Source organism: Trichechus manatus, unplaced genomic scaffold, assembly GCF_000243295.1.
Source record: "Trichechus manatus latirostris isolate Lorelei unplaced genomic scaffold, TriManLat1.0 scaffold00010, whole genome shotgun sequence".
Classification (NCBI taxonomy): Eukaryota; Metazoa; Chordata; class Mammalia; order Sirenia; family Trichechidae; genus Trichechus; species Trichechus manatus.
Window position 1 is genome coordinate 11,956,993 of NW_004443946.1, and position 12,034 is coordinate 11,969,026.

At 36.2% G+C, this 12,034-nt stretch overlaps 1 protein-coding gene across 1 annotated transcript in view; it reads left to right on the forward strand.

The window, feature by feature from the left end:
- LRRC9 (leucine rich repeat containing 9) overlaps positions 1–12,034 on the forward strand; it is a 146,591-nt gene that overhangs the window by 16,985 nt on the left and 117,572 nt on the right. Inside the window, exons 7-8 of the mRNA XM_004371101.2 lie at positions 3,404–3,586; positions 7,452–7,607. Coding sequence (XP_004371158.1) covers positions 3,404–3,586; positions 7,452–7,607 — 339 coding nt within the window. The remainder of the gene's footprint in view (positions 1–3,403; positions 3,587–7,451; positions 7,608–12,034) is intronic.

Here is a 12,034-nt window from a genome sequence, read left to right on the forward strand (position 1 = left end):
GCTGTTACAGTTTGTTTTATATATTTGGGAGCCCTGTTTTTGGGTGCGTAAATATTTCTTGTAGTTATGTCCTCCTGGTGTATTGACCCTTTAATCATTATATAGTGTCTGTCCTTATCCTTTGTGGTGGATTTTGCTTTAAAGTCTATTTTGTCAGAGATTAATATTGCCACTCCTGCTCTTTTTTGAGTGTTGTTTGCTTGATGTATTTTTTCCATCCTTTGAGTTTTAGTTTATTTGTGTCTTTAAGTCTATGGTGTGTCTCTTGTAGGCAGCATATAGACGGATCGTGTTTTTTAGTCCAATCTGCCTATCTCTTTGTTGGTGCATTTAGTCCATTTCCATTCAGCATAATTATTGATAGGTATGAGTTTAGTGCTGTCATTTTGTGTCTTTTTTTGTGTGTTGTTGACAGTTTCTTTGTTCCACTTAATTTTCTGTGCTGAGTCATTTTTCTTTATGTATTTTCTTCTCATTTTTTTGATTGTTGTTGATTTTGTATTTACTGAGTCTTTATGTTTTTCTTGTTTTTTATTTTGATGTGTAGGATTGTTAGTTTCCTTTGTGGTTACCTTAGTATTTACCCCTAGTTTTCTAAGTTTAAACCACTCTTTTATTTCTTTATATTGCCTTGACTTCCTCTCCATATGAAAAATCTATGTCTACATTTTTTAGTCCCTCTTTTTTGTTTTAATGGTATCATTTTTTACATATTGACATCTTTGTTTCCCTATTTTCAGTGTTTTAGCTTTGATTTATTATTGTGACCTCCTGTCTGGGTTGATATCTGGTTGCTCTGTTCTGTGTTCTAGTCTTGGGTTGTTATCTGATGTTATTGATTTTCTAACCGGAGGACTTCCTTTAGTATTTTTTGTAATTTTGGTTTGGTTTTTGCAAATTCCCTAAACTTCTGTTTACCTGGAAATGCCCTAATTTTGCCATCATATTTGAGAGACAGTTATGCAGTATATATGATTCTTGGCTGGCAGTTTTTTTTTTTTCCTTCAAGGCTGTATATATGTCATCCCATTGCCTTCTTGCCTGCATGATTTCTGCTGAGTAGTCCAAGCTTATTCTTATTGACTTCTCCTTTGTAGATGACTTTTTGTTTATCCCTAGCCACTCTTGAAATTCTCTCTTTATCTTTGGTTTTGGCAAGTTTGATTATAATATTTGTTGGTGACTTTCTTTTGGGATCTACGTCATGTGGGGTTTAATGAGTATCTTGGATAGATATCTTCTCATCTTTCACGATATCAGGGAAGTTTTCTGCCAACAAATCTTCAACAGTTTCTGTCTGTATTTTCTGTTATCCCCTCCTGTTCTGGTACTCCAGTCACTTGTAGGTTATTCCTCTTGATAGAGTCCCACATAATTCTTAGGGTTTCTTCATTTTTTTTTAATCCTTTTGTCTGATTTTTCCTCAAATAAGTTGGTGTCAAGTGCTTTATCTTCAATCTCACTAATTCTGACTTCCATTGCCTCAAATCTGCTCCTATGACTTTCTATTGAGTTGTCTAATTCTGAAATTTTATTGATAATCTTCTGGATTTCTGATTGCCATCTCTCTATGGATTCTTGCAGCCTGTTAAATTTGTCATTATGCTCTTCTCTAATCTTCTTAAGTTTCTCTATTGCTTGATCTGCGTTTTGCATAATTTCCTTCCTGATATCTTGAAGAATTCTGTATATTAATCTTTTGTAGTCTGCCTCTGATAATTCCAAGAAATTATCTTCCTCTGGAAAATTTCTTGATTCCTTATTTTGGGAGCTTGCTGAAGCCATCATAGTCTGCCTCTTTATGTGATTTGATATGACTATTGTCTCCAAGCCATCGAGAAGTTATTATATTTATTTATTTTATGTTTGCTTGCTGTATCCTAGCTTCTTGTCTTGTTTTGATATGCCCAAATAGGCTGCTTGTGTGTGTTAGCCTGATCAGTAGTGCCCCTGAAGCTCCAACATCCTGCCATTAGGTGGCCAGACTTGCCACTAAGTTTATGAGCCCAGGAGTCTGCCCACTCCTCCTGTATGGATTCAGCTTAGGTGTCCAGGTAGTTGGCCACCAAGTGTGTGATGCAGGCTCTTACCTACAGTCCTAAACAGGCATGGGTGATTAGTATAGGCACAGGCATCCAGCTACAGCAGTGGGACACAGGCTAAGCAAGGCAGAGGGCCTACAGCTGCCCCTGAGTGTCCGGGAGGAAAGCGTGTCCCTGTTCCCTAGAGCGCGTAGGTGGGTGAATTTTGTAGCCAGACCATAAGCGCCCAGTGCTGTTGGCTGTAAGGACTGGGGGGTACCTCTTATTGTTGGGCCCCTGTCGCAGGTGGCTAGGTGGCATGGGTGGAGCCACCAGTCCTCAGGCCCCTGATGTGGGTCAGTAAAGACCCTGCTTAATGGGCAGAGCAGTGTCAAATGTCAGGAACCTGCCACTTCATAGCTGAAACAGTTGAATGTAGACTTCAGGTATATATCCTGTTGTACTGTGGTAATGAGGGCCTACGCTGTTGAAATGGGCCCACACAAGTCTATGCAGGGCGAAAGGTACTCAGAGTCTGTGGACTCCTTCTGCCTGTGCCTACGCACAGGAGCTGTGCTTACCCTGAGTTCCTGGCTTAGGGGAGCCAGCAGATTATTTTCTCCCCAGTTAATTTATTCCCTCCCCAAAGCCGGGAGAATGGCTTAGGGCATGTGATGGGTCCTACTTCCTGCCCAGGGGACTCGGCAGTTGCTGAAGCTGTCCCGGACCCAGTGCAGAGCAGGGAGCAGGGAGGTAAATGGGAGAGAGGTTTTTCCCAAGGTGGGGGGGTTTGATCCGTGCAGTAGCCCAGACGCAAGTACTTATCTTTCGCCGATTGAGTGCTGCTTCTCACTGGTTCTGGATGGCCGAGTAGACTGTCTGCTGCTGGGTCTCTTCCGATGTGGAAAACGCCTCCTGAGCACTGCTGCTTGCCTCACCGTGCACCACAAGCTGATCTAGCCTGAATGGCTCCGGCTGCCGCTGGGTCAGGTCTGGCAACTCCTCACTGCTTCCAAACCCTCTCTCCCTCCCCTTGCCACTTGGTCTGATTCCTCAACTTTGTCTTTGATGTTCAGGGCTCCTAGATTGTCATATATAATCCATTCACTTGTTTTTTCGGGTCTTTGTTGTGAGACGGACCACCGGAAGTATCTGACTACTCTGCCATCTTGGTCCCACCTCCTCATTTGATTTCTTGACTGCTGCTTCCATGATTGTTCATTAAGAAAAACGTTTGGCTATCTAAATCACTTTAATACCTTTAAGCTCATAATTGGAATGCATTATATTAGATTATGGATGATCTTAAGTGTTCAAATGCCTCCTTTCAGAATGGACAGTCACAATTAATTAATTGAACATTATGATTGCTGTTGTTTTAGGACCTCACTAACTTAACAAGGCTGTGTCACTTAAAGGATTTGTCACTGAATGATCCTCAGTATAAAACCAATCCAGTTTGTCTGCTGTGTAATTATTCCACGCATGTACTGTATCACTTGCCTTGCCTTCAAAGGCTTGACACATTTGATGTGTCATCAAAGCAAATCAAGGAACTGGCAGATGTAAGTACATCCTTAATCAGGTAGCTATGACTTAAGTTCGATTAATTAACTGCTTCTTTCGGGTTATGTCCACATTAAGTAGTATTATCTAGTCAGGTCTTATCACCAAATCTACTTTTGTTTCAGTGTACTGCATATTTCACATAAAAGTGTATAAATAATAACATTAGTACTAGAATTTTGATTTCAGTGATAGTACTGGAAGCTGAAATAATAGGAAAAACACTGTTTATAATCTATACAAAACTAAAGTAAGGAAGTCTGAAAAATTGTCATCAGTGTTTAGAATAATTGGACTGGTGCTACATGTGTAAAAATTAGTTAAGCCTAAATAAAAGTAGAAATGAAACAAGTAACCTTTTATTTGGAATGCTATATATCAAAATTGAAGAATATATATGATTGATGATAGTATGCCAATTAAGTAGATTTTAATCTAATTGTTTATTATTTATTAGTTTAATGATTTTGGGTTCCCTGGAGGTAAAATTAGATCTACCCACACTACCATAGCAACTCTGAAATCTGGAAGAGAGCTGTTTCTGGGCTGCCACTGACAGTGAACCACCCCCATAAGGGGGCCAGTTTCACCTGTCCCCAAGGGAGCTATAATTTCAAAATGGAGTTCATAGGAATTCACCATGTTTATTAATAGTCTTTCCACATTATATTTCTATTGCTGCTTCCAATCCAGTGAGCCACCCACCTTGCACCATTTGTTCATTCAGTTCATCACCCAATAAATAGTTTTTGAGTAGTATGTGCCAAGCATGTGGATGCCCCCACAGTGAAGTCTTCCTTTCTTTTCCTTGTTGCTCATCCATCATCTTAACATAGATAGGAATGTCTATCCATTTATCCGACCTTGGTTATCTTCTCTTGCTGGCCTAACTGAGGATATATTCTCAAGCTCCATTTTCTCCTTTTTTTTTCCCCCCCAAGATTGAGAATGTGGGGTTTGGAATCAGAAGACTTGGATTCAAGCCCCGCTGCATCTGTTACTACCTGTCACTTAGGCAAGGTCGTTTACTTCTCTGAGCTTCAGTTTTCTGAACTATTAAAATGGTGATGACAATAATAGTACCTACCCTTAATCACAGGATTGTTGTGGGGATCCAGTAAATTAATATGCATAAAAGTTCATTTTAAGTGTTAAGTATATAAAAATAATCTTTTTGAAATTGTAGTTGAGTGTATTTCTGTTTATGACTTTTAATTTAATTTGTTTTCGGTCATCAAAGAAGTAAATGGATCAAATTTTGTTTTAACTTAGTACAAACATGAAACTGAATTTAGCATTATAATTAAAGTCTAATTAAAAAAAAAACCTTTTCTACTTAAACAGGCAAGTAGTTCAACCAAAGTCGTTGAAATTGACTTTGACAATTACTTTCTGTCGATTATTAATTCTCAAAAGTCCAAACATACACACACACAAACAAGTGAATATACAGTCAGCCTACATAGTTGATTTGCTATATATCTACAGTTTACAAGAGTCTTCTCTTCTTCTCCAGGATCTTAGTATATACCCTCAAACAACAAGGACCAAAACCACTTTTTGATAACCCTTATTTATTGCTTTTATTGCTGTGACACACTAAGCGGTTTTGAAAGAGTTCAATAAAATATCAAAACTTATGTTACTATTTACTATATTCAGATATAGGTATATTCTTAATAAAATAGAAAATAAAGTGGAAGACACTCTGGAAGGATATACTAGAAAATAGTATCAGTTTTTATCTGTGACTGGGGAGATGGGAAGCTGGTGTGGGAAGTAGACTTTTCATCGTATATCTTAATTTTTTTGTTTTTTTTTAAAACATGTGACTATATGACTTATTAAAAAACATATATAAAAGTAAAGGTTTTTTTCCTCCCCACTTAGAGGGACTCCAAGTTAAATTTGAATTTGAGATAAACAACCAATAGGGTTTTAGTATAAGTATGTAAGTAAAAGTAAGTTTAGTAACTATGATATTAAACATTACTTATTGTTTATCTGAAAGTCAAATTTAACTTGGCATCTTGTATTTTATCTGGCAACCCTACCTTCACCCCATGTTCTCTTGTTATTTTAAATTTAAGAATTCATTAGAAATTTTTTTGGTTGTCACTGATGAAACATTTTTAATTGGATTTTTCATTTTCTCCAAATAGGCAAAAAATCAAAAAACACCATTTGCCATTACCTTAGTTACATTTTTTTCTTAGCCAATTCATTTGCACCTTAGAAATCAAGCCCTTCCTCATCAGGGACTTTTCTGTCAGTCCTAAAACATTTCATCATCCTAAAACAAACTTTTTTCTTAACTTATTCTATGAATATGAATTTCTTGTTTTTGGCAGAGGAACTTAGCAATTTCAGCTCCAGAACTTCATAATTTGCAGTCAGAATGTGGGGAAAAGAATTATATTTGGCTTGTTCATCATGCCATATGTTTGTTTCTATTCAGTCTTTTATACCAAATAATTCCGAGGGAGCTTGATTATTCACTTTATATCAAATAGATAACACTAATTAGAGCCCGCATCTATAGAAAATACGTGTCCAGAACAGTGTACAAGCCATCCAACTTATCTGAAGTACAGATTCCCTGATAAAGAGAAATGGCTTGTTTCAGATAAATGCTTAAAACTAGGAAGTATTTTTATAGTGCACCTGGTTTGTTTATTTTCTCCTCAGATGATTCTTTCTGACTAATCTATCTCTCAGGCACTAGTTAACTGATATATTTTTTAATGATGGTGTCTTGGATTGAATTATGTCCCCCAAAAAATATGTGTGTCAGTTTGGCTGGGCCATGATTCCTGGTATTGTGTGATTTTCTTATATGTCGTAAATCCTGCCTCTGTGATGTTAATGAGGGAGGATGGGTGGCAGTTGTGTTAGTAAGGCAGGATTCAGTCTACAAGATTGGATTGTGTCCTGAGGCAATCTCTTGAGATATAAAAGGGAGAAGTGAGCAGAGAGACAGGGGGACCTCATACCACCAAGAAAGCAGTGCCAGGAGCAGAGTGTGTCCTTTGGACCTGGGACCCCTGCGCAGAGAAGCGCCTTGTCCAGGGGAACACTGATGAGAAGAAGGCCGACAGAGAGAGAAAGCCTTCCCTTGGAGCTGATGCCTTGAATTTGGACTTTTAGTCTACTTTACTGTGAGGAAATAAACTTCTCTTTGTTAAAGCCATCCACTTGTGGTATTTCTGTTATAGCAGCACTAGGTGACTGAGACAGATGGATTTAACCAATTTATTATAATAAACCTATTAATAACTGAATGATCCATTGGTATTAAGAAATTCAAGGTAATTAGATTAGATTGACCATTTAGTAATGTTCTCAGTCTAAAACCAGTTTATTTGGAGTATGAAACCATTAGGTGCTATTTTCTAGCCATGCTTTTAAAAAATGAGTTAAGTAACCTTATATTTGCTTTTAACATTTTTAAATTTCTTTACTTTTCCCCAAGTTAATCAAATAGGATTCATGTAGTTATATATTTGCTTTAGTAATGCTGTCTCATTAGCTAAATGATACTGTTGTACAAATTGAATTTTTTCTGTAGTCTTTTTCTGCTGTCATCCTAGAAATAAGTGAGAATATGCCTCACACTTAAAATATTATCCACAAAGAGAATCTTTAGAATTTTATATTTTGCTCATTAAGTTTAAATGTAGAAATTCGTGTAGCCATTATCACTCCAACTGTCATTATTGTTAGTAACTGAACATGCAAAACTTTCTGTTGTTATATAGAACATGGCACACTCATATTAATACCACTAATAACAAATAACAAATACCACTAATAACAAATAATTTTGCTTATTTTGGGTAAATTTTTGTTTTGTCTCACTTTCAGACCACAACAATGAAAAAAATAATGTATTACAACATGCGCATAAAAACTGTGCAGAGACATCTTAATGAAGACCTTGAAAAACTGAATGATCGAAAATGCAAATTACAAAAGTTGCCAGAAGAACGAATAAAATTATTCAGCTTTGCTATAAAAAATGTAAGCATTAATATCGTAAAATTTAAGTGGTCACATTTTAAGAAAATTGTCAGATAAAGTAGCATTATCTTTTAAATTATACATATATATATTTTAATTAATACTGAATTTCAAGTCTAAGTGTACTCCTAAGATAATGTTTTGATTCCAGGAACTTAACTTTAAACTGTGTTCTGTGCTTAGAAATATGCAGTTCAAAAAAAGTGTAGGCTAATTTATTTATGATTTTTTTTTCATAGCAATGTCAATTTCCTGATTTTTTTTTTTAATTGTGCTATAGGTGAAAGTTTATAGAGCAAATTGGTTTCTCATTAAACAGTTAATACACATATTGTTTTGTGACATTGGTTGCCAACCCCACAACGTGTCAGCGCTCTCCCCTTCTTAACCTTGGGTTCCCCATTTCCATTTGTCCAGCTTTCCTGTTACCTCCTGCCTTCTCGTCCTTTCCCCTAGAGTGGTATGCCCATTTAGTCTCATATCCATGGTTGGACTACGTATATTATTGTTTGTTTTATAGGCCTGACTTGATGACAGCTAACAATAACAACAGCTATAATCTTTGACTGAAGGGTGAACTTCAGAAGTGACTTCAGTACTGAGTTAAAAGGGTGTCTGGGGGCATACTCTCGGGGTTTCTCCATATTTATGAAATTTTTTTAAAGATATGTGGTCTACTATGATTCAGTCAGAGAGTTATAGAGATCTGTTAGACTTATTCCAGCTGCATTTTTATTAGACACCCCCAGGCTAGGCTCAAAATTCATTTTCTTGTTTAAAGTGCTAAGATATCCCTTTACTAATGGTAGGAACTTTAAATCAAGCTATGCTTTAGTGGTCTATATTATGTGTGCTCATTTATTTAGAAAAAAACTGGATTTTCTTTACTAAGAGTAGACCCTGAAAAACTAAGGATTATTAGTTCAAAACAGAAACTTGTATATATGAGGACTTATAAAAGAGAGGTATGAGAAAATAATAGGTTATTCAACAGATGGTATTAGAAAAATACTCAAACTGTTTGGGAGTAGGGAAGTTGAATCCTTACTTTACACTATACCAAAAGTAAATACCAGTTAGATAAAAGAATAAAATGAAAAAATTGAAGAATTTGTAGATGGATATTTAACTGATCTCAGCTTGCCAGATAAAAGAAATGCTAACAACCACAAAGGAACAAAATGGATAGATTTAACTGTGATCAATCAGTCAATAAGTAAGTAAATAAACTCTTGTGTACTAAAAAATCATTATTAATAAAATTAAGCAACAGTTGACAACCTAAAAAATTGTTTTCAACAAACATGATGAACAAAGGTTTGGTATCCTTAGTATAAAAGTACTCTTGTAAAGCAAGAGAAAAAGTAAATATCCAACTAGAAAAATTGAGCAAAGCACATAAACTAGCATTTTACAAAGAAGAAATAAAAAATGACTAATAACCATTTGAGAGTATAGTTCAACCTCATTATTAATTTCCAAATGCTAATTAAGATAACAAGAAACCATTTTTACCTATTCACACTGTCAGAGCTTAGCACGTGGTAGTGCTCAGTCTGGTGAAGACGGGTAAGCCACTATTACACCAGTGATGGAAGTATAACTTTGGTTGTATATATATCAAGAGCCTAAAAATGTTCACAGCCTTTGATCTGATAAATCTACTTCTAGCACTCTATTTAAAGATTTGGATAAAGATTTATATAAAAGGATATTTATCACTGCATTATTAATAACAATAAAAAATTGAAAATTACCTAGATGTTTAACAACAAGGGAAACGTTATTTATTTCTAAGATAAAATAGTAGGTATAAAGCATGGCCCCTGGATTTCTATCAGCCCAGAACTAAAACAATTTCCAAGGCCAACTCTTCAGACAGGGATGGGACTGGAATGTGGGACATAAGTGATACTCGTGAGGAGTGTGCCTCTTAGCTCAAGTAGATACAAGAGACTAAACAGGTATCTTCTGTCCAGAGGTGAGATGGAAAGGCAGAGAGGGTTAGGAGCTGGTTGAATGGACATGGGAAATCAAGGGTGGAAAGGAGTGTGCTGTCACAGTATGGGGAGAGCAATTAGGGTCACATAACAATGTATGTATAAATTTTTGTATGGGAAACTAACTTGAAATGTAAACTTCATTTAAACTACAACAATAAAAAGAAATTAAAAAAAAATAAAAGTAGGAGTCAACAAATTTTTTTTCTGTGAAGGGCCATATAGTAAATATTTTAAGCTTTTCAGCCAGAAGGTCTCTGTGGCAAATACTCAACTTTGTGGTTATAGTACAAAAGCAACCATAGACAGTATGAAAATGAGTATGACTGTGTTCCAATAGAACTTTAGTTATGGATCCTGGAAAAAAAAAGAACAGTAGGTAGCCATTAAAAACCAAATTTTTTCCTTCTTCTCCTTGGGAGAAGGAGAGAGTGTTGACATGTCACAGGGTTGGCAACCAATGTCACAAAACAATATGTGTATCAATTTTTTTTTAATGAGAAACTAATTTGCTCTATAAAAGTTTACCTAAAGCACAATTAAAAAAACTAAGTTTTGAAATATATTTAATATTTTTCTAAAATGAGCATGGTTTAATTACTATTATAATTAGAAAAAGATTCTTAAATTAAAAAATTAATAAAATTTAAATCATTTATTTTAATAAAAATCACAGGAGACTATTATGTGGAAATCATTTTATATCTGTCGTTTTCATGTGCAAATGATTTCCACAGAGTACATACAAATACATGTAGTAAGTAAAATCTACAAATATGAGAAATAGTAACTATAGATTATACAGACTACATACACTTAATTGTGCTCATGTGGAACCCATTCATAGACTAAGAGGCAGTTGTTTGAACAGAACAAGGGGATACTACGTGGTTTAAAATCAGAAAAGGTATGAGCCAGGATTATATCCTTTCACCATACTTATTCAGTCTGTATGCTGAGCAAATAATCCGAAAATCTGGACTATATGATTGGAGGAAAACTCATTAACAACCTGCAATATGCAGGTGATACAACCTTGCTTGCCAAAAGTGAAGAGGACTTGAAGCATTTACTGATGAAAATCAAGACTACAACCTTCAGTATGGATTACACCTCAACATAAAACAAAAATCCTCACAACTGGACCAATAAGCAGCATCATGATAAACGGAGAAAAGATTGAAGTTGCCAAGGATTTCATTTTACTTGGATCCACAATCAACACCCATGGAAGCAGCAATCAAGAAATCAAACGATGTATTGCACTGGGCAAATCTGCTGCAGAAGACCTCTTTAAAGTGTTCAAAAGCAAAAATGTCACTTTGAGGACTAAGGTGCACCTGACCCTGGTCTCATCCATTGCCTCATATGCATGTGAAGCTAGACAATGAATAAGGAAGACTGAAGAAGAATTGATTCATTTGAATTATGGTGTTGGCGAAGAATATTGAATATACCATGGACTGCCAGAAGAATGAACAAATCTATCTTGAAAGAAGTACAACCAGAATACTCCTTAGAAGTGAGGTTGGCGAGACTTTACCTTGCTTACTTTAGAGGTGTTATCAGGAGGGACCGATCACTGGAGAAGGACATCATTCCTGGTAAAGTAAAGGGTTAGCAAAAAAGAGGAAGACGCTCAACAAGATGACACAGTGACTGCAGCAGTGGGCTCAAACATACCTACTATTGTGAGGATGGCACAGGACCCAGTAACGTTTCGTTCTGTTATCCATCGGGTCACTATGAGTCAGAACTAACTCAATGGCATGTGACAATAACAACATACAGATTACAGACATTTTTATAAATATGGGTAATTTGTCTTTTAATAACTGGATATGTAACTGTTATAGAGGAGTACAGTAATTCATAAGTTTCTATTCATATACACCTTGACTGCTGCTTCCGTGGGCATTGATTGTACAGTACAGTTTATCTTGAAATCCTACAAGACTGGGGTTAGGGTGAGGCAGTCAAGGCACTCACCTTGGGCCCAAAATTTAAGCGAGTGTCCTACTCAACATTGTGAATATGTCAGTTCTACCCAAAAGCGATCTACAGATGCAAAGCAATCCCGATGCAAATTCCAACGGCATTTTTTAATGAGATAGAGAAACAAATCACCAACTACATATGGAAACGGAAGAGGCCCCAAATAAGTAAAGCATTGCTCAAGAAGAAGAACAAAGTGGGAGGCCTCACACTACCTGATTTTAGAGCCTCTTACACCACCACGGTAGTTCAAACAGCCTGGTACTGGTACAACAACAGATACATAGACCAATGGAACAGAATTGAGAATCCAGACATAAATTCATCCACCTGTGAGCAGCTGATATTTGACAAAGGCCCAAAGTCCGTTAATTGGGGAAAAGGCAGTCTCTTTAACAAATGGTGCTGGCATAACTGGATATCTATCTGCAA